This window comes from Pelmatolapia mariae, linkage group LG12, assembly GCF_036321145.2.
Source record: "Pelmatolapia mariae isolate MD_Pm_ZW linkage group LG12, Pm_UMD_F_2, whole genome shotgun sequence".
NCBI classification, from domain to species: Eukaryota; Metazoa; Chordata; class Actinopteri; order Cichliformes; family Cichlidae; genus Pelmatolapia; species Pelmatolapia mariae.
Genome location: NC_086237.1, coordinates 9718318 through 9741990, shown reverse-complemented (window position 1 = coordinate 9741990; position 23673 = coordinate 9718318). Strand labels below are relative to the sequence as shown.

The following is a 23673-nucleotide window of genomic DNA, read 5'->3' as shown; positions in this document are numbered from 1 at the left end:
GTTGCCCAAAGGTTGAGAGTGCACATTCATTTTAAGAGCAGGGATGGATGGAGTGATAGATAATTGCCTGAGTAATTATTCCGACTCTGAACATTTGCTGTTTCTAGCGTTTCTAATATGAGCATGCTTCACTAAGCATTATTGTTCACTGTAGAGGGGTATAGGGGGTGTCTATCATTAAAGGAGACACACACATTCTTAAGGGAATTAAAAATATGATGTATCTTGCTGCAAGAACATAATAAGGGCGTCTCTCACCCTGAGTCCACCTGGAGGCCCTCCATCGTCTTGGACTGCAGCTGGCAAAGTAGTCCTTGTTCTGTTCTGTAACCAATCTGTAAGTGAGGTTGGCTTAGCACATGAACCAGCTCTCTTCAGCTACTTGCTGCTTCTGCTTAGAGTCAGCCTGCATCTTGCAGCAGAAGGAGTACCATCGCCAGCAGCAGTCCAAGACAGTGGCGTTGAAGTCCTTCCGTGGGACATGAGTCCATTGGCTAGTTGGGGCTTGTATGCATGTTCTCCCTTTGGCTGTGTGAATTCCCTCTGGGTACTCTGGTTTCCTCCCACCGTGCAAAGGCATACAGGTCAGGTTAACTGGTAATTAGCTAGTAAAGATGGTGCCGAGTATGGCAGCCTCGTCGCGAGCTCCCCCAAGCAACAGCTGTTTTTTGTGTTTAATTTTACTTTTCCTTTATTTTTTCACGAGTAGCACATGTCTCCTTGTGTACGACCGACAAACCTTACTGGACATAAAAGACGGACTTTCTCATCACTTTGCGGAGTTCAAGTTTTGCAACACGGACCCTCCGTTTGCAGACCCCCCCTTCATCCTCACCTGAGACGCCTTTGTTCTCTGGCCCTGGAGGCCGCAAACGCCGATGCAGAGGGAGAAGATCTGGCGTTCTGGTTCGACTGAGACGGCGCACTAACAGACCACCGTTACCCAGTTTATTACTGGCTAATGTGCAGTCTCTGGAGAACAAGCTGTGCGAGCTTCGGGCACGGATCTCATTCCAGCGAGAGATGCGGGACTGCTGCGTGATCTGCCTCACAGAAACCTGGCTATCGGACAAGGTACCGGACTCCGCAATACAACTACCGGGGTTCTCTGTGCACCGCGCGGACAGGTCGCAGGATCTTACTGGGGAAAAGCAGAGGTAGTGGTGTGTGTTTCATGATCAACAACAGCTGGTGTGCTTATGCGAACGTGCACCCGGTCAAATCCTTCTGCTCACCGGACCTGGAGTACCTGATGATTAAGTGCCGGCCATTCTGGCTACCGAGGGAATTTACAGCAGTGATTATTACGGCTGTTTACATTCCCCCACAAGCCGACACTGACCGAGCACTCAGGGAACTGTACAGCGCGATCAGCAGTGAGGAAACCACACACCCAGAGGCGGCGTTTATCACGACCGGGGACTTTAACAAAGGAAACCTGAAGAAAGTTTCACCAAAACTCCACCAACACATCCATTTCAACACTCGTGGAGACCGGCTTCTTGACCACTGCTACACCTCTTTCCGGGATGCGTACAAAGCCCTCCCCCGCGTCCCATTCGGCCAATCAGATCACCGCTCCATCCTGCTCCTGCCCGCCTACAGGCAGAAGCTGAAACAGGAAGCTCCAACCCTGAGGGCGGTGCACCGTTGGTCGGACCAATCGGAGTCTACGCTGCGGGACTGTTTTGATCACGCGGACTGGGAAATGTTTCACGTGGCTGCTAGTGACATTGATGAGTACACAGACTCAGTCTGCGGATTTATCAGGAAATGCGTGGAAGATGTCATCCCATCCAGAACAGTTAAATCCTTCCCAAATCAAAAACCCTGGATTAACAGAGATGTTCGCACAGCACTGGCGGCACGGAGCACCGCTTTTGCCTCCGTGAACACATCGGACTACAAACACGCACATTACCAACTCCGGAAGACGATCAAAGCAGCCAAACGTGAGTACAGGGACAGAGTGGAGCAACAGTTTGACAACCCTCGGAGTATGTGGCAGGGACTAAACACAATCACAGACTTTAGAGGGAAAACCAGCACACCGCAGACCACGGCCTCTCTGTGTGAGGATCTAAACGTTTTCTACGCTAGATTCGACACAGCGAACACCACGAGACCGGACAGTGTGTGCACCGCGGATTACGTCAGTGTGCACACTGTGTCTGAGGAGGATGTGCGGAAGTGCTTCAGGAGGGTGAACGCACGCAAAGCTACTGGTCCGGACGGGATTCCCGGCCGCGTCCTCAAGTCATGCACGGCTCAGCTGGCTGGAGTGTTTACACACATCTTCAACCTTTCCCTCTCTCTGTCTGTAGTCCCAGCCTGCTTCAAAATGGCCACCATCGTCCCTGTACCCAAATCGTCCACCATCTCCTCATTGAACGACTGGCGACCTGTAGCCCTGACCCCCATCGTGAGCAAATGCTTCGAGAAGCTGGTCAGGGACTTCGTTTGCTCTTCACTACCCGACTCACTGGACCCTCTACAGTTCGCATACCGCCACAACAGGTCCACTGATGATGCCATAGCCCTGACACTACATACTGCCCTGTCACACCTGGAGAAGAGAGACACGTATGTGAGAATGCTGTTTGTAGACTACAGCTCAGCATTCAATACCATCGTTCCCTTGAAGCTGGACAGGAAACTGCAGGATCTAGGACTGAGCAGCTCCCTCTGCAGCTGGATCCTTAGCTTCCTGTCTGACAGACGCCAAGTGGTCAGACTGGGCAGCATCACCTCATCCCCCATCACACTGAACACTGGTGCTCCACAGGGGTGTGTACTGAGCCCTCTCCTGTACTCACTCTACACCTAAGACTGCACAGCCACTAGCAACTCCAACATCATTGTGAAGTTTGCAGATGACACTACAGTGGTGGGTCTTATCACCAAAGGTGATGAGACGGCCTACAGGGAGGAGGTCAGCGCCCTGACCCACTGGTGTCAAGACAACCATCTCACCCTCAATGTCACAAAGACAAAGGAGTTGATAGTGGACTTCCGGAGGTGCAGAGGAGTACACACCCCCATCACCATCAACGGCGCTGCTGTGGAGAGAGTGAGCAGCTTCCGCTTCCTTGGTGTATATCTGGCTGAGGATCTTACGTGGTCAGGACACATAAACAAAACAGTGAAGAAGGCGCAACAGCACCTCTTCTTTCTCAGGAGACTGAAAAGATTTGGCATGAGCCCCCGCATCCTCAGGACCTTATACCGCTGTGCCATTGAGAGCATCCTCACTGGATGCATCACCACCTGGTATGGCAACAGCACCGCTTACAACCGCAAAGCTCTCCAGAGAGTAGTGCGGTGTGCTGAACGGATAATTGGAGGTGAGCTTCCCTCCCTCCAAGACATCTACAGGAAGCGGTGCCTGAGGAAAGCGGGGAGGATCATCAAGGACTCCAGTCACCCCAGCCATAAACTGTTCAGACTACTTCCATCAGGAAGGAGGTTCTGCAGCATCCGGTCCCGTACCAGCAGACTGAGAGACAGCTTTTTCCACCAGGCCATCAGACTGCTGAACACGTCATAGACACCTCACCCTCACTACTGGAACTTCAACATTATGCACTCCATACTGTACATATATTTATTACTTTCAGATTTAGCCATTCTTATATTTTGCTTGTTTTACGTTATTGTATTTTTGCACAACTCTGTTGCTTGTGAAGCTCGCACACAAGAATTTCACTCGCATGTACTGTACCAGTGTACCTGCACATGTGATGTGACAATAAAAGTGATTTGATTAATTCTAAATTGGTCATAGGTGTAACTGTGAGTCTGAATGGTTGTCTATTACTTAGTGTTAATACTATGATAGATCTTTCCAGGATGTACCCCGCCTCTCACCTTATGTCACCTGGGATACTCCCTTCCCGTGATCCTGAACTGGATAATTAATTAAGGCCGGGTGGCCAGCCAAAATAAAGTCTGTGTGCGGGAAATACCGTTAATGTCTCCTCTGTATCTCTGGTGGCTCTAAAATATGAAAATAGTAGCAACATTTTGGAACATTGTTTTACAATAGTAACAATGTTTCAATACTAACACAATGTGAATTGTGTTGGAAAGCGGGGAATTTGCTGCCTTTGAGAGGGTCATCTGGGATGCTAATGTGCTTGTTGTAAAAATGTCAACATATTCAAGAGATGATTAGATGTAGTTCATATGTAGAGAGAAAACACATTTAATTAACATGAATATTGTTTTTGCTTTTTATATAGTGTGAAATTAAACCAAAAATCAGTTCCTGGGACTTTACATAGTAAGGTCCATACCTTAAAACCTTTGAAAGGGCAGCTCAACAGTTCCCCTTCGAACAGCTCTTGATGACAGTGGTGAGGGAAGCCTGTGTGTGGAGAACACTGAATATATTTGAAGAGAATTATGAGCACACGTCTCTGACCTTTCTCACATTTCTCTCTTGCCGTCTCTCCTCTCAGTGCGTTCTCTACCTCTGGTCTCTCAAGATCAACCACCCCACCACACTCTTCCTGCTGCGTGGGAACCACGAGTGCCGGCACCTCACCGAGTATTTCACCTTCAAACAGGAATGTAAGTGTGCTGCTTTTCTCAGCCGTATGAAGACCAGCCCAGGGGTCTCATATGCTCTCTGTACCACTTTAAATTGACCTGTATCAGTCAGCTCTCAGATTTCACACATAGCCCAGATATAATGGTGCAGTCTGGTGCTAATAGTGTGAGTGCAGGATTGCTGTCGCAGGTATTTCCTTAGTTCCATTGATAGTTCTTTTCACTTTCAAGTACCGCAGATACAAATGAGGAATTGAAAACACAGTGCTGGGAAACATAGCTCTGTTAAGTCAGACTTCATGCCAGAGAAGTGGAGTGTTTTCTCTATTCCCCTTTAGTAAAATGACTAGCGCCCCATAAGTAGGACACATTTGTCACAAACACATTGAATTGGGAAGTCCCGTCACAACATGCAACAGTTCATCTGCGAGTCTCCAGCGAGGAGATGAAGCCTTTGTCCTGTTTGTGTTGCCGACGGCAAACTGCTGAAGCATGGAGAGCAGCGAGGCATGCTGTTGATGCTATTTAGACAGTTACACTCACACTTTGATTTCAGTCAGTGACAGCTGCAGGCGTGTGTGTGTGTGTGCAGAGCAGGTGTGGAGGTATTAGCATGCAAACTCAGAAAGCAGTTGGCAAAGAATGTCTTGCCAGTTGCAAATAGATTTCACTCACTACATCTCTGCTCACACCCACCCACATGCCACCTCATCTGTACACACACACACACACACAGTTTGCCACCTGTTAGTGCTTCAGGCTGTGGTTGGTCGATTGTGAGACTATGTATGTAAGCTACATATGCTGATAGGTAGTAGAGGTTGGCTTCTTTGTTGGACTGGGGTTGGGACAAGCTTGTTGATCGATAATCAGTTCAACACTAACAAATTTAATCAGAGAGATTAGGGATTGTTGTAGTAATTGATTACAGCTGCGATCACACTTCTCTCGTAGCCTTGCCTTGTAGTGCACACAGGAAAGGTTTGTAGAAGTAGTAAAATGTGGCAATCCAAGTCAGTGTGGCCTCACACAACGTTTTAACCCATGTTGCCTTACTGTTTGCCTAAAGTGGTGCATTAATGATATTAGAACGTTTTGTTTTTTCAGATTAAACAGTCAAGAGTGGGGATTATTTTATGACTTATTTTATGATTGATCCTCACAGTGTACAACTCAGAGTTATGACGTGGGCAGAATATTGGCTACTGCATTAAGGCTCTGTTGACCATGTTGTTATCCTTGCATGCATCTATTCCTGCGATTCCTCCACATCCCACAGCTATTCTCATGAATGATAGGCGTCGCCACTATACCTCCACATCAGCACTCACATAGGAGAAAAAGGGGTCGAAACCTCCCTCTGTATAATCTGTTACACAATAAGACAAGTAACAGACATAGAGACTTGCACAAGTGGCAGAAACAGCAGCTTGCTACAATGGATTTGACGGCAACTTTGTTGTGCGGTAGATATAATGCGGCTCATAGCCTCATGAGCAAGCGCGATACAATGACGACCTGTTTTATTTAATGAATGCATTATCTTTGTTCTCATCAATAAACTGTTTTAGCATAGTTTATTATCACCAAGCACACTCATCTTATCTGTTATGGTCTACAGCCCCATGACGTAGTTTCTGGGAAAACATGGGTTAGTGTGCGGAGTCTAGAGTTAACCTAGATTCATAAGACGGCATTAACTCTTTACTTTAGCTAACTGCAGAAATAGCATTTTCCCATTTCTCATCCCATGAGTAGTGTTTCATTGTTATTCCAACTAAGCATTAAAGATGTTCATTTACTAAAACATTTTCACAGAGTAAAGAACTTTAATTTCAAAGCTCCACACTCCCCTTTATGACCTGAAAGTAGCACTGTCTTCAAACTGGCACTCGCATTGTACTGTCCCGGCTGCTTCTCCTCTATAAGGCATTGACTTCCTCCTGACCTAATCTGACCCTTTCAGTCTTCTGCAAGTGGCGCTGTAGAAGCTGTCTGGAAACAATCACCACTGGCACAGTTGGCAGGGCAGCTCTGCTAGCCGCTCATAACACGTCTACCAAACCTTTGCTGTAGTGAGCAAATTCAACAGACTTTTTGCCATTTCTGCCAGTAATTATGACCTCAGACTGAATCCCAATCTTTATTTTTACTGCAGGTAAAATTAAATACTCTGAACGGGTGTATGACGCCTGCATGGAGGCCTTTGACTGCCTGCCCCTCGCTGCCCTACTCAACCAGCAGTTCCTGTGTGTACATGGCGGACTCTCACCAGAAATCAACTGCCTAGATGACATAAGAAAAGTAAGTGATCGACCGCTGGCTTGTGACATTATCAAGATCTGCCTGTCAAGTTAATCTCTTATATGTTCCAAGAATATGTGTTAAAGTTTCAGCTCTAATCGCAGATCATTCACTCCGTTATGCCTCATTACACCTGATTCTAGCTTTGATGTACAGCCTGTTCCACTGTTGGCAGGTTGAAATCAAGAATGGGCATTTCCTGTCTGTGCCATGAATGCCCTGGTCAAAATGAGGCAGGACAACCAATATGGCTGTTATTGAAAACAAAAGTTTTACAATAAAGTTAGCAGCACCAGAGGGTGACATGAAAACACAGTAACATCTAAATTAAGTCATCAACTTAGTTTACTATATTTAGAACGAAGGCAGGCTTACACTGGCTTCACTTTTCAGCTTTGGAGCTACGTTGATCTCTTATTTACAGTCTGTTAGAGATGGACAGTTAAAAGCTATAAATACTCGACGGGCAAATATTTTTGGACTCTGTTTCTCACAAATTTTATTTCCTGGAACATGTTCCCTGTGTTAGACTAGTTAGGATCAATACTTGAAGAATGAAGAATGAAGGATAGACTTATTACAGTATTACAAATAACAAAATTGGCTGATAGCTGAATCTAATGCTGTTAGTTTGGCTTGGACACAGAGAAATTGTTACAAGAAATGACCTGTTTAAAAACTCTTCATGACAGTATTTTTAAATTTTTAGTCAGCTTAATATTAACGTGAATCAACAGATAAATACCAGACATCACTCAACGCCGTATTTGATGATATGTTGTGTTAGACGATATCAGTCAGCAGTGCTGATGTCGCCCAATAAAAATATTTGGCTGATGTAGCTATTAAGTTTATGAAGTTTGATAAATTAGAGCCCAAGCGAGTAGTGTGCGATATTATCGGCCTGTACTAGATATTTGCTGATTCACTGGTATCAGCATTTATAGCAGGCAATAAATGAAAATTTGACAAGTGGAGATTGGATAAACACTCTTCAGTCGTGATTTGAGTGTTGACGTTACATAGTTTGTCTGGCAGAGGGCACTCTGCAACTTCCCTGTTGGCAACATACGTTTTTGGAGTGCCACAAACACAACCAGGTGAACAGAACGAAGTCCAACGTAAATAAATAAGACCATATCGCAAATGTTACATACGTGTTTACTGTTTTGTGTGTCTGATAGAAAAAAGTATTAGGAGATGTGTTGGGATATTGCTGTCTTGGTCTTGGGGCTCTAGTCAGAATAAAAAGGCCAGAAATTGTTTCAGTTTTTATTGTTTAACATGGGTTGAATATGCGTTGTAGCCTTTCACAAGCTTCTCAGCTTGTTACACTAGTTTTGTACCTGCTGACAGAACTAGTTTAACAAAGAGAGTTTGGTTAAAAATGCATGTTTTCAGTTCCTTCCATGTCATTTCCATCGAGGTCGTTGAATGGAGTGCTTTCATGTGAGAGAGTCCATTTCCTTGACTTTGTGGCTTTAGCCACTTTGTCACAACCAAACAGTTCCCCTGCTAAGCATGTTTGTATTTTGTGCTCTGCAGTTAGACAGATTTAAAGAGCCTCCAGCATTCGGGCCAATGTGTGACCTGATTTGGGCAGACCCTGGTGAGGACTACGGCAGTGAAAAAACATCAGAACACTTCAACCACAACTCCGTCAGAGGCTGCTCTTACTTTTTCAGGTAAAACTGCCGCTTTTAACGTCACTGTTGCGCTCCGCACAAGCACTGCCCTTGTAGACCACTCTAATAATAATAATGAGGAATCGAATTGAAAACGAGCTGCATCGCGCAGGTCACAGGTTGTGGATTCATTGTTTTATAGGTCAATCAGCTTATTGAGGCACTTTCAAAAATGGCCTTCTCAAAACAGGTTAGCAGATAAAAACAGCATGTTCAAAATGGGTCAACACATTCAGTATGCCTTTACAAAATAGGTCAACAGATTCAAAGAGCTCCTTCACAATATTCTGTGGAAATGGGTCCAGCAATGGTCAAGAGCAGACAAACATGTTAGAGATTTACACATTTAAATGGCTTGTTTAGAATTCTGTGGGTTTAAAGATACAAAACGCTTCTTCAGAATAGGAAACAACAGTCAGGTGATTACGTGTAATAAGATTAGAGAGGAAAAACATGAACAATGCCTATCACAGTCCTTTATGACAGATAATTTTAGGTTGAGACAAGATAAATCAGTTAGCTTGGAGCTCGTTACATCAGCTGTGTGCAACTTGAGATGTAACCAGCTTCCTCAGTAAGTCTGTATTAAGTGAAGATAAATGCATCAGTGAATTAAGAGATTGCACCAGACCTTACCAAGAGATGGCAGCTTAGGGGAGTTGGTCAGCCACTTTGGATGGACTTATCATAGCTTTCATTTTGTGGTCTCCACGTGACAAAGTAAGTACTTTTAAGAAACTATTTAGCTCATATTTGGGAAAGACTTTTGTCACAGCAGTTTGCAGTGTTTCACACATTACACATGCATAACTCACAATGTCAGAATGTCTAAATAAAGGTTTCTTCCTGTTTAGAATGTGGTCAGTTTTCAACAGTCTTTGAGGCTGACACAAAAAAAGTTAGCCAAATACAATAGACGACCTGCATTCAGCGATGTCAGCGACTCTGCACCTAACCTAAATGTAAAACACTGTAGTTGTTATGCCAACTGTCAGCCAGTCTTGTTTGATAAATTCAGGGAACTGTATGATGACCTTCTACTCCAACAACATTGAAAGGATTGCTTTTTCCACTGGTGTAAACTGCTGTCTGTTTGTATAAACAAGGTGACGGCACACGGGCAAAAAGCAGTGATGCCTGCTTGTGATGCAGTCAGTGTGAATCTGAGCTAACTAAGGCCTCAGTCACAAAGGCCTAGAGACCAGTCAGCGACCATCTGGCAACCACTTTGGTCACGACCAGCTGTATGGTACTGCATTGAAAACCCTCCTTCCGATTGCTTTGGTTGTCAGCAGGTTGCTGTGTTTGCCAGACGTTTGCATGGAAGACGCCAACTTGTCTGCAAACACTTGCACACTACTCACTAAGCAGTAATGAAACATGAAAAGCGTGAGGCAAACCAGAAATGAGGAATGTTCACCTTCAGACTAAAGGTTGTTACTCTGGTTTGCAATGCAAACTCCGGGTGACTGCAGAGATCTGCTAGCAACCAAAGCAATCACAATGATGTTTTTGGCGCAGCAGCATTCTGTTTGCAATCGATTTCACCTTTTTTTGTTTCTCAAAGTTGCCAGTGTGTTGTGGTCTGTAGGCCCGTGTGACTGATGCCTCATAAAACTAACATTAGATTAATAAAGCAGCATCTCAATTATTGTAAAAGTATAACAGGTGCTAGCATAATTTAAAATTTTGGTTAAAATACTCTCTAAACCACTAATTAGATTTTTTTTATGTTTGTATTTCGCAAAAATAAAAACTAAATATCTTAACTGATTGGCTAAAAGATTGTTAGCACAAACTTTGGGATTGCTGCTAACTCTGAAATGCAGAGCTGTGCAAGAAAATAAATAAAACATAGATACCTTAATAAAGTTTCGGGAAATAAGAACACATTGATACTGAATATAGACGTGATTTGCTGGAGGTTTTGTGAAAGTGTGTAGTCCTTGAGTTGATAACTTTTGATTGGCAGTGCTATAGACATTTCCTCCTTTCATGCATATCTTAAGGTGAAGTGATTTTGTTTAGTTGATCGCTAGTTTAGATGAAATAGTGTTAGAACTGACCAGTTTATCAAATTTCAAACCAAAGTAATAGTGATAAAGTAATAGTGATAAAACACTCTTGTTTTGTCCAGTAAATCTGGGCTCTAAGTAAACCCTTAGAGCCCAGATTTACTTACTGATTAGTTGAGCTAGAGCCAAGACTATGGAAGGAGAGGTTTTAGTCATCAAGATTTCCATCAAAAGAACTTGAAAGTAAAACAAGGTTTCCTTTGATGAACCTGCTGAATGATTATTTAACAGCTGCTTGCAGCATGCTCTCATTTATCTCTGCATTACTGAGGATCTCTCTCACCTGGTCTTCTCTGAGCAGCACTCACTAGTGTTCCTCCAACATCCCCTCCTTTCCACCTTTATTCCTTTCTTGTATTAATCAATTTTTGTTAGTTTTTATTTACGTTCAAGGAAATCCACTGTGAGAATGTGGGGGTTTTTGCTCCCACTGGTCAATAATTGCATGGTGGTTCTGGAGTTGCTGAGTAAATGGAACAAATAATTGTGACTATGATTTTGCCTTAGTCGAATATTAATACTGGTTAAAACATTAGAGTCTGCATGTCTAAAGTCTGTTCATATTGCAAATATCAGAAACCATTGGGGCTGGTTTGATGTTGCTTTGTTTATTCCCAATAATTTCCAGAGCTAATGGATTAGTTGTACTCTAAAGTAAAGTAGTTGTCCTCATCTAGCCTCTGCTTGGTCTAAACTTTTTGGAGAGGCCAGCCAGTGTTGCTGAATGCCATAAATACACCAGAGCAACCGCTGGATACTGTGCATCTTTAAACTCTGAGCTCAAGAGGCCAGAGGGCACAACATGCTGAAAATAAACGTGAAGGCATCTCCTCAGGCCAACAGTCAATTAGTAACTGATCTTAAGAGGCCTCACGCTGCTCCGTCTAATGGTTTAAATTTGGAATAGGCTTTGACCCCTCTGTTGGTGGTTTTAACTGGTCAGCCTTCTCTGTCTCTTTCTCACTTTGCAGTTACTCAGCAGTCTGTGACTTTTTGGTAAATAATAACTTGCTGTCGGTAATAAGAGCCCATGAAGCACAGGATGCAGGGTAAGTGGTATTTTGAAAACACATTTCCAGCATTTGATGATATGGAACATGTTTAATGGGTCACTCTTATTTGTGGCTGCATAGATATCGGATGTACAGAAAAAGCCAGACCACAGGTTTCCCTTCATTAATCACAATCTTTTCAGCTCCAAATTACCTAGATGTCTACAACAACAAAGGTCTCTGTCTTTTCTTTTTTCTCATACCTCTTTCATTATTGTATTTTTCTTGCATTTACCTGTCGTCAGTCCTTCAATGTCTCCTCCTATCTCCTCCCCTCTTTCTATCCTAGCTGCTGTATTAAAATACGAGAACAACGTGATGAACATCCGACAGTTCAACTGCTCCCCGCACCCTTACTGGTTGCCCAACTTTATGGATGTCTTCACGTGGTCTCTGCCTTTTGTTGGAGAGAAGGGTACGTCTGGTGCCGAGTTTGAAAAAAGTGGATTGGAGGCCGACTACGATTCTTGTATTGAGCTTTCTATGATTCATTTACAGTGACGGAGATGCTGGTGAATGTACTCAACATTTGCTCAGACGATGAGCTCATGTCAGAGGGAGACGACCTTTATGAAGGTAGGTAAAAAAAAGAATGCATGTCTGTTATTACTGAAGAAGCATCCACTTGAAAACGTTCATCTAGAAATGTTTCTGATGAATACTTTACTCACAAACATAACCAATGGACTGGGACCAGTACAAAAAAAACCAAGAAAAAAACCCACTAAGTTGGGGAGGGTCATTAGTGAGAACTGCCAGTGTGTTTTTCCACAGTGGTAATCTCACTAAATTGAGAAGAAGCTGAAATGAAAGCATTGTCATGCAGGCAAACTGTTTATTTAGCAATCTTTGGCAGTCCACCTCTCTTTCTAACACGATACCTACTGGTCACCATTCTACTAACATCAGTAATACGATCAAAGCTACGACAAGCTGATGTGATGTCTTTTCAGACATTTTTTATACGAAGGCAATCCCAAAAGTCAGGTCTCCTATTGTTTTAGAAATACAAACAACTGTTTATTTTCCATAATATTTACATCATTTTAAAGCTTGAAGACTTATTTATTTTTCTACATAATCGCCATTTTGGTCGATGCATTTTTGTAGCTGCTGTGGCAGTTTTAAAATGCCCATGTCATACCTGCTCGCCGCCGCCACAGAATCTCCTTCCGGAAAAATGTGCTTTTAACTTTGGGAGCAGGTGGTAGTCACTGGGTGCGAAGTCCGGACTGTAGGGCGGGTGGGTGATGAAGTTCCAACCAAAGTTTTGCAGGAGAGGGACAGTTTGACAGGCAACGTGTGGATGCGCGGTGCAATGGAGAAAGCTTGCGCACAGTGCACAACTGTGTTTTGGGACCGAAAGGGGGTATTGTTAGTTGACTTTCTGGCTGTTGGGACCACAATAAATGCTGACAGGTACTGTGAATCACAGGAATAACTCAGAAGGCCATTTCAGAACCGGAGAAGAGGAATGCTGAGCAAGGACGTAAGCATTCTCCACGACACCGCACGTCCACACGTCGCCCGTGATGTAAATATTATGGAAAATAAACGGTTGTTTGTATTTCTAAATCAATAGGAGACCTTACTTTTGGGATTGTCCTCGTATTTACTGGTGACCACCTACTCATAGTGCTCCTAAAATCAAACACTTTTACTAGGTGATGAACCAGAATAATGTGTCCTGGACACAAACTACTCAGTGGGTTTGAATTTTTGTTAGTTTGGACAAATGCATCCAAACAATGACAAGAAAACTTCTCACTTTCTTTCTGTTCTTCACACATTACAGTAACCTGTGAATTGTGATGGATCGTGAGCTGGATGAGCTACTAGTCACATTGTAGACTGTTTTTAGTACATTGTTCTCCAGAATTGTGGCAATCAGGAAACAAAGGAAATAATCTTTCTCACTGACACACAACAAAAATTATTTTTCACAAATAATGGGGTAAGGGCAGGGTTAGGATTATTATCTATGGTGAGTCAGACCTGAGAAGGTTAACACATTTTTAACATGTATCAAAGCTAAATATAGTTTAAGGTGTGTTTTTTGTCTAAAAATCCATAAATATAGGTGGCCTGCTCACCTGTGCACATCTGCTTAGGTTGTGGACTTTATACAGATTCATTTCTGCTTCTTCAGTGAATGACGATTTTAATTTGGCTTTTAAATTGGATGAAGTGATAATGAGTCCTGGCACTCACTTAGCTGACATGGAATGCTGGGAGGTGATTTATGTGTAGCACTTAATCATAATTCAGCCTCTGTCACACATGGCTGATGTTGAATAGGGAGTTCTGGTCCCTGAAGTACACGCACTCTGCTCTGAAACGAACGCGTGACCAAAGAGGGCGAAGAATATCACTCCCACGGGATGGAAAGTGCGGTGTGCTTTGTCTTAACTCATACTACGCACTGTCTCCAGGCGGCACCTCAGCGATGCGCAAGGAGGTTATTCGGAACAAGATTCGTGCTGTGGGAAAAATGGCCCGAGTCTTCGCAGTTCTCAGGTCTGCCTTGACTTTGACATTCTCTTTTTTTCCCTTCTTTTTTTTAAAAAAAATATAATCCCAGTTGGAAATGCTTATGTTCATGTATATATGCTAAAGGGATTTCAATGAGCTCAGTGCACTGGGTCATCACAATGCCAGAAATAATTTGCAGGGCACCACTGGGCCAGTATGCAGCAGGATTGGTGAAGCTGAGTTTGAAAACACAGCGTTGGCCTGCTGGGATTAATGAGCGGGCACGAGATGAGTCACGATGCACCTAGACTCTGTAATGACATTAGACATTATTCCAGATTAATGGTGCTGCTGCTAGCTCGTCACATTGCTGCAAGTGGACAAGCAGCCTATTTGTCAAACGGCTCTGTATGTCGAATACTGAAAGGGAGAGCGGGGTAAAAGAAGGCTAATGACACTTTTTAAAGGTACAGATGTCTCTGTAGAATAAGAAAAGGTGAAGTTTGCTTTTGAAGTGTCTCAAAGTTTCTATAGAATAAAAAGCAAAGAACCCATTAAAGGCAACATGTTAACATAAAAGTGTGCTAACACAAATCTGTACACTAAGAACCGAGTCTTAAAAATATTGGTTCAGCTGCTAAAATTGACACAAGTTGTCAGTGACCCAATTACAGAAGCAGGGCACATGCTAGCAGGTTGGCTGGAGACGATTAGTGCAGATAGTCCATCGAACCAAACAAAGACTGGATGAGACGGAGCAGGTGAAACATCCAGTGACCTCATGACCTCGTGGTTTGAAAACCGCCTCTAAACCACAAGGTGTGGGTCGCTGCGCTTGTTGAGACGTAAACTGTGTGTGCTCTTCATGTACCTGTGTGTTGTTTTTGGACTAGGGAGGAAAGTGAGAGTGTGTTAACACTCAAAGGCCTGACCCCAACTGGAACTCTTCCAGTGGGAGTGTTGTCTGGGGGAAAGCAGACCTTACAGAGCGGTAAGTGTTTCTTATACTGTGTAACCTTTCCACTGTGTCCATTTACCACTTAGCTCTAACTAGACAGGCTCATTTCTTCACCCTGTGTCACAGAGTCTGTTTTTTTTTTTTTAAGCACACCTGTTTTTCCCCCTGTTTTTGCTTTTATTACACACTTAGCTTTTCTTGCTAAGATTTAAGTTTAAAGATTGCCCTTATTTTCTTGTGGCAGTTATCCAGTTATCCTAGCCTGCTTAGGTTACATCCATGCTAATATATACATTATACACTTGCTGGCATGTGAAGCAAGTCAGAAGAATGGTGGTTGAAGTATTACTGTCAGGACTCCTGACTCCGCCCTCTCATACCCTGATGTCTGTGGGTATGTGTAATAATTTTTGCAACTAAATGATATTATTGCCTTTTTTTTTTTTCCTGCAGTTGATTATGTTTATTCTGTAGCAATGTTGTTTTCATTTCACCTGATTAGTTGAATGACTTTCAGGTCTTTGCTCCTCTGTTATATTGGCTTCAAACTCTGATGCAGCATTTTGAGTGTGAAGTCATAAAAACTGACATATTTCAATATGTTTGCTCTAATTATTATTTTTTTTTTAATTGAGTCATCTCTAATGGGCTTAGCTGTAGAGTTAACATTCACAAAAAATAAATTCCTTTGGTTGTGTTGCAACTAAACTAATAGTCTAATATGGGGAAGCCACAGCTTCTGTGTTGGGGGTTTCCTGTTACTGAAGAATAAACCTGGTAATTTCCTTCTGTTTGGGTTGCAAAAGAGGCAATGTGGAAAATACGGACATATCTGTGCATCTCAGTGACACTGAAGAGACGAGTGTTCAGATACATTATGATACAGCCCTATACATGCAAACACATGTCACAACATGTCCTAATATAAATACCCAAAGAAGTACCCAGTGACATTTTAAAACTGCCAGGCCATTCCATCTCAAATCAAACAATTTTAAGAACATTTTCTCCAATATCCATAAAAATGTCACACTCCAACGTTTGGGTATATTTGGATATATTTTGAAAATGGTCCATCGACCTGTCACTTGCGTTTTTTTTAACACTTTCAAATCTGAGGCCATTTTTGAACATTAATATTTCAAAAACTATTAAAGATAAAAGTGTGAACAGTTTTCTGAGCTTTCCCTGCCATGAAAATGAGTGAGAATGTTTAATTTAGGGACGATAAATCACAACATGTCTGAGTTAAAATATGAATTAAAAGAAAATTGAAGTCTTTGAAAGTCCCATATTTGAGCACACACTAACCCCCCAAAAACTTACACATTGCAAATGAAAATGTTTGACAATTTCTGAATACCATAGAGTTGTATTTCACAATAATGCAAAAATGAATCGTGTACAATAATGTTTAACGTGAAGTTTTTAGTCACAGAAACTTTCATGCAGGATTGAGCAAGTACGACAAGTTGTATCATTAAAAATATCAGTAGATAGCTTCTAGATGGTCTTCTAATTATAACTGAGAAAATAAATTTGTTAAATTACAGATTTTTGATTTTTGAGACCTTCTGTCCTGGATGTGTTTTATAATTCAGTAAAATTAAAACGGCCAACGATGATTTGAGATGGGATGAACCTGCTGCCATGTGGGAGACTTCAGTATGTTATAAAAGAAGCGTCCAAGGATTGTTTTCAGCTTTATAAATCCCAAGATTGGTGATATTGATGGTATTATTATTATCAGCTACACTGATAGCAGCCAAGCTCCACTGAATGTCTGTCTGTGAATATTTGATACAGCAGCTTCACCATTCGATTATAGTCTCTTTGAAGGGTTCGAGATCAATGGTGGTAGTCCCGCCACAGGAAGCAGTGTCAGGACTTTGACTGCCCCCTGCCTCCATGCGGCAGAAAGCTTTGGGGCTGAGCCGTGGGCCGGCTGGTCGAGGAGGTCAGCCTGTCACCTGGAAGTGGCTGCTGACCCTTTGATCTAAAGGTCAGCACCTGGCCTCACCTGCCACAGGACGTGCTGGGAGCCATGCTCTGCCATGCTGGAGGCTCACAGAAGTTGCAGAGCAATCAAAGGGAAAACCACATGTTGTGACCTTTCTGAGAATGTCATTGTCCATGTCTGTTCCCCCAATCACAGCTTTCAGATCAGCTAGGCTAGTTCAAACAAGGGGAGCAGGGGGCTGTGTGTATTTTTATCCAGTCCTCCTTGATTCTCCGATTCTTGTTTGTTTTAATCTCGATGATAATATACCTGTGCATTTTATAAACACATAACATCATTGCTGCACTAATTAAATCCAGTTTGCATCAAATTTAAAGGAGAAATATTCGTCGTGTTTCCAAAAGCTGTAAAAATGATTTTAGTTCACTTTGAAATGAAGCTGATTGTACATGCGTAAATGAGTGTGTGTCTAAAGGGAACATCTGACTGCATGTGTGTTGAGCTGGACTGCCTGGTCATGGTTGTGCATCTTGCCCCCATCTTAGACTCTTAGTGTTTAACCAAATCCCCCCTCAGCTCTCCACACCTAAGTCCTCGTGACCCTTTAACACCAACACTGGCTTAAAACTCCAACAGACTTCTTCACTCTAACCTTTCCACCCAATCGCCGAAGTGTTTTGGTGACGCTTCACAGCTGCTATGAATTTTTGCCTCCCTTTGAATGAGCCATGGGTGTTGGCCTATATTCTGCCATCTGTTTCTCCAGATTATTCCACAGGGGTGTTCAGATTTATTTTTTAGTTGTATTTTATGTATTTTTTTAAACACTGTTGTATTTGCTGTCTCTGGCTACTTTGATGACTTCCTTTTCCCCCTCCTTCCTCAACTCCCATTAACATAGCTACCATTGAGGCAGCTAAAGCAAAAGGTATGCATTGGCTGTTTGGCTCAAATCCCCCTGTCTGTGTTTTGTGTGTGTTGTTCACCCTTTAACACAGACCCACTCCTCAAATATGTATTTTTCCCCCTTTCTGTAGTGTCCCTAATGTTTATTTCTATTGATTATCCTGTTATAGTGAATCCCGTTTTTGCTGGTTGCTCTTGCATCATCAGAATCTGTTGATGACACTGGTTCTGTCATTGTAAAAATCAACACTAGTGTTTTCTTTGACAGATAGAATGAGGTGGAAACAGCAACAGAACATGAATTGAAACAAAATGCTTGAATGAGAAAGAAGTGAACATAAGTAATTACCTTTTTGTAATTGCTGTGCTCTCTTTGTAAATACAGAAGTCTTTTTTTCTAAAAAAAAAATTTAATATAGGCAAAAACCAAATTTGCACAGGCACTAATTAAGACTTAGACTGTGTTGCTAAAAGGAGATTCAAAATGTGTCAACTACCACTGTATAGTTTAAAGCTTTGGAGGATTCAGGTCAGCATTAGCTAAATCAGGCTCGTCTCTGTATGTCTGAAAAATAAAGACTGTTATAAAGAGGTTATATATTTTGTTTTGTCGATCAGGTTTAGGACGTGATTTGTCCTTTGTTGATAAGAAGTCCCTGGCTATGGTCACATAAGCTTTTCTTGCCAAGTGTGGCTCCCCACACAGAGAAAAGCCTGCTAAGACCTGGTTAAGATAAGACCGGGGACATCCCTGCCTGGGATATTTTCAGAATCTAATCCTGTTGCTCCGTTTGGCTGTTGCTACACCGCTCGTCTCTTCTGGTCGACAGTGGCGGTTGGCGGCTCAACGGGTCTCAGTTATCTCATCAAATCCATAAAATATTCTATTGCAGAAGACATTAACAGTTAACCTTGTAGATGAGGTAAAGCAGGAGCGTTTCTTACAAATTATTACTTACAAATAGTCATCAACCTTTTATGTCTTGTTTATCAAACAGATGAGCTCAAATAGCTCAGTTATGTTTCAAATGTATTCATTTCAATTGCTTTTTTTTTTTAAAGTAAACTTTTTAGGCCATGAAAGCGTACGTTGCAACAGCCGTTCATGTTTTTTCATCCTATCACATGTCACTGTAGACTGTTACCACTCAGAGTTACATTTACCATCAGTCTACAAATTTTAGTATCTGTTCATTTACACCTTTAGATAAATATTTCAGGAATGCATCCTGTACTTTTAGGGAAATATTATAATTAATTATTTTGTGTAACTGTTATTTACCTATGTAAATATGTCAGCTACTAGTCCTTTGCTTTTAGCTTATTATTTTGATATTTATTCACAGCTATAATAGAAACAATATCATTTTACTATTTATGTCAAGTATCAGTCTAAGATTACTTATCTATTAATTTCAACCACATTTCCTTTATTTTAAGCTGCTTTTTGACTAAATTAAAATATAAATTAATCTATATTTAATTAATTAATATGTTCATTATTTTACGTATTGACTGTTTTAATTTTAGACAATTAATTTAACTACATGGTCTTTGCATTCGCCTAATCATTTCACTTATGTAACTATTACCAACTTTACTAACACATAACCATTCATTGCAGATAATTATCGCCCTATGTAACCTGTATTTTTTGCTAATTTTTTAAATTATGCGTCAATTACTTTTAGCTAATTAAGCGATGTATGTTCTTCTGAGCGGTTTTATCAACAGTTAGCTAACTACATCGGTGCACAAATGTATTTTATCAGATCATTTTGAGTGTTAACTGTTTTATCACTGGGATGAGATTATTTTGGACATTGTTTATCACAAGGACCAATATGTCATTGTACCGTATTCGTTATATCAAATCAAAAATGTTTTCAAATTGGAATCTTTTTATACAACCGTGTGACCAATGCAGGTCCAAGTACCGCTGGTTGGAAATTGCAAAACTCAAAGTTGATAAATTCAATTATTTTATTCAAGGAACATTTTTTTTTTAAATCACAGACATCTGATTGTGCAAGAGTGGCCTTGAGGGTTTTTTTGTTTGTTTGTTTTTTTATATAATTCCCATATAAAGTGTTAACCACTGAGTTTTTACTGTCTGTTTACTTTGATAAAATGAGTGAAATATATGAACTGTCTCTTACAAGTTTGCTTTTCTATTTGCACTTGTTTTCTTTCTGGTTTCCTTGGCCGTTTTGGGACATTAACGTAAGTCTATAATGTGTGAGGTGTTTAATTAGTGTAGTTTGTCCCACTGGTGCTTGAACGTTAGGAGTCATTATTTAGTTGTGCATGTGTTGTATTTACAGATCATCCGTTCTGTGATTAGCAGATACTGTGTTTATTGCTCATCAAATGAAATCCCACAAGGAATGCATTTTGATTGAGGGTGGCAAAGAAAATAAAAAAAGAGAAAGCTAAAAATGGCGGTTTACAGCGAATACTTGCTGCTATTACTAAGCTGTTTCTACCTTCTTTTAATTTTCTCTTTGGTCTCTTTTCTGCTTTTTAGCAATTCAAGGCTTTTCTCCCACGAGGAAAATTCGCAACTTTGAGGAGGCACGTGGCCTAGACAGGATAAACGAGAGGATGCCTCCGCGCAAAGATGGCCAGCAGCCAGATGGAACCACAATCAACACCAACACCCCCAACAAGAACGGCACTGATGGATAGGCAACTGAAACACTACCCTGCCATCTTTACACAACCCACACCACCTGAGTCATAGCCCCCAACTGCTCTCTCTCGCTGTCACTCTCTCGCTGTCTTCATCTGTCTCCTCTGCTGAAGCTGCCTGTCCATCATCTGCTCGCCCACAGCCGGGCAGTGAATGGAAGCAGACACATCAGTGGATAAAAACAAAAGGAGCCGCAGTGCTGGGAAAGCACTACCCAGCTGCTCAAGAAAACACAAACATTTGACTCTTTTATTTATTAAAGATAAAACCTATTAGATATATTGTGTTATAGCAAAAAATTACCGAATGAAGACATTTTACAGTCGAAATGTATTCTGTACACTGAGGCTATACGTGTCGAAACGATTAAAAAAACCAAAACAAAACAAAAACCAGGATTTTATAAATTGAAGTTGGTACCAGTAGATGAAGATGAGTTTTTAGTCATGTTAAGTTTGTTTTTTGAACTGTTGTTCTTCGTGTGTTTGATAAGGGAAAGTACAAATACTGTAGCCTCGTCTGGGTCTCGCGAGATTCTTCCCGAGACATTTTGGACACTTGAGGTTCTACATACAGTATGCCTATATGTACATCAGTCAAAAGATAAATTGCATATGTATTTAAAAAAAAAATGATGGGAAAAAATATTAAATTCTATATTATCTAATATTAATAATTTTAAAAAAGTAAAAATTTCTATGTGAAGACTTATGTCTTTAAGACTTTGTCTTATTTATACATTTTGAAGCCCTAAAGGTGGTTGTTTTTTGTAAAGTATTTTGTTCACTTCCAGAGGAAACATTTTCCTGTATTATGGTTTGTAAATGACACGGTTAAAGTGAAGGATTAACTCTTTATGTGCAATGATAGTTTGTATTTCTGGCTGTCTTGTGCTGGTTACGACTTGTGTTCACTTGATGGCAGCTAGGAAGTTCTTGCTGCCCTTAACCCCCGACCCCCCTCAAAAAAAGAAGAGTACAAAGCATGTCTTATTCTACACAGCAACCAGACCCATTAATACTCCTCTTTGGGTTTGAGCTCCGCACATCAAGATTACACTAAAAGGACAAGATTTCTCTCCGGTTATTGGACAGAAGAGGACCTGCATGTCGTACTGTCCTCAAAGCAGACTGATGTTCATTATTACATAGGAAACTTCAGTGTATTTAACTGAAATATGGCAGTTTGATGTGATCTTTTATTGTAAAACACTAAAAAAAAAAAAAGGGGGGGGCATGCTTTTGGGGGTTTACCTTTGTCTCTCAGTCTGTATTAGTGTCTCCATCTACTGTTGATTAGGCAGTATTCTTTTAAATTGTGATAACCGTGCATATCGAATAAGGGAAACATTTGACTTGCAGTGAAGCAACAGCACTTTGACGTTGCCGTACTTAAATACGATGGACTGAGTCATTCCCCCCGGCAGGGACAGCTGTCTGTCAAGGCCTAACAGTACTGTAATCATCTCAAGCTTGGCTGACTCACATACCCAGTATCTTATTTTTACAACCTATGGTCACACAAAGGTGGTGAACCATTAACACCTGCTGAGATTGCTGCTGTTGCTTTTTTTTCTCCCCTCTCTCTCTCTCTCTCTCTCTCTCTCTCTCTCTCTCTCTCTCCTCTGAAGTGTTCAGCAATCCAGCTCTGCTCTGGTCTGAACGTCTCCACTCCTCACAGGCACTCCCAACCCTTTAAGACCTGCTTTTTCTAGGACACGCTGATCTGACTCTACTGGTGCTTCGACACACCTGACTGTAATTCAGTTGTCTTTCTGTCACTCATGGAACGGGGACATAAGCTTTAAGATTTGCTATTCTGTCGCGAGTTTAACCCCCCCACACACCGCTTTTTGCTTTTATTTTTTGGAAAGAAAAAAAAGCACGAGGCATTTGTGTTCATGTGCCATGCCACCTTGGCCACACATGTCAAACTCTGATCTGTGTGAGTGTGCTTGTGTGGATGGTGAACAGAGTCCAGCCAGGAGGCTTTGAGTCTCACGTGATTAAAGATTACGTTTCTTTATATCCTTAAATTTTCCAAAATATTGTTGTTTGCCATTATGTTCTGTAGTTTCTGGGAAGGCTTCCGAAAGTGTTTGTTTTTTTGTTTTGTTTTATTGGTTTACATTCAGAACTGTGATGGTGACATTTATTTTAAAGGTAAGGCTTTATTGGGTGAGGCATACAGTATACTGACCTCCTGTTAGGTCCTATACATATCTTGCAGAATGTTAAAAAAATGTTGTTCATCATATCAGATCTTATAATAGCAGTAAAAAAAAAAAAAAAGGGGGATTAAAAAAGCTGTACCGTATTTGTCATGCGAGGCCATGAAATCTTTTATGTAGATGTATCACTTGGAAAAAAATAAAATGAAAATCAAATACAGTGATTTATGTGACTTCTCTGTTGTATTGAAAAACCAATGTTTTAAAAAGCTCAAACATTCATTCTGAATCACCAACATGTTCTCACTCCCAAAGCATACACTGATCAGCAACAAGAAATACTGCTCGTGCCTGATATTGTTTTGAATGAAAGTAACTGTTGTCTAGAGCATTTCCACAGGTGAGGTGAACAGCACCGGTTAGCACTGTCACATTATAGCTAGAAGGTTGGTGGTCTGAATCTGCTGGGGTCCTTTTATTGCCTCTGCAGGTTCAGTTCACTTCAGTTTTATTTATAAAGCACCAAATCACAACAACAGTCACCTCAAGTCGCTTTATATTGTAAGGTAGACCCTACAATAACACATACAGAGAAAAACCCAAGACATGCTGTGGAAGAGAGCCAGAGGTTAATAACAGGTTAATAAGGTTAATAACAATACCCCACCCACACACACACACCACATGTAATGTAAAAGCTTTAAATAACATGAATAGAATAAACAAATATTTGTTTATACATAAACAAAACAAGAACAAGAACCGAGAGAATTTATAGAGCTGATCTTTAAAAGCAAGATGTTTTTGGAACAGCAAAAGCTGTGGAAAAAATCCAGCAAAGACCCAAA

General features: G+C 41.4%; 1 protein-coding gene across 2 annotated transcripts in view; it reads left to right on the top strand.

The window, feature by feature from the left end:
- ppp3cca (protein phosphatase 3, catalytic subunit, gamma isozyme, a) overlaps positions 1 to 23049 on the top strand; it is a 38370-nt gene extending 15321 nt beyond the window's left edge. Inside the window, exons 4-14 of one of the 2 annotated variants that reach the window (XM_063490599.1) lie at positions 4461 to 4572; positions 6710 to 6855; positions 8401 to 8540; positions 11587 to 11664; positions 11749 to 11843; positions 11957 to 12082; positions 12166 to 12243; positions 14100 to 14184; positions 15033 to 15130; positions 17959 to 17985; positions 20500 to 23049. In XM_063490599.1, the coding sequence (XP_063346669.1) occupies positions 4461 to 4572; positions 6710 to 6855; positions 8401 to 8540; positions 11587 to 11664; positions 11749 to 11843; positions 11957 to 12082; positions 12166 to 12243; positions 14100 to 14184; positions 15033 to 15130; positions 17959 to 17985; positions 20500 to 20651 (1137 nt within the window). In that variant the 3' untranslated portion in view covers positions 20652 to 23049. Of the gene's footprint in view, positions 1 to 4460; positions 4573 to 6709; positions 6856 to 8400; positions 8541 to 11586; positions 11665 to 11748; positions 11844 to 11956; positions 12083 to 12165; positions 12244 to 14099; positions 14185 to 15032; positions 15131 to 17958; positions 17986 to 20490 lie in introns of both variants that reach the window. The other variant, XM_063490600.1, reaches the window with a different exon arrangement.
- The last annotated feature ends 624 nt before the right edge of the window (positions 23050 to 23673 follow it).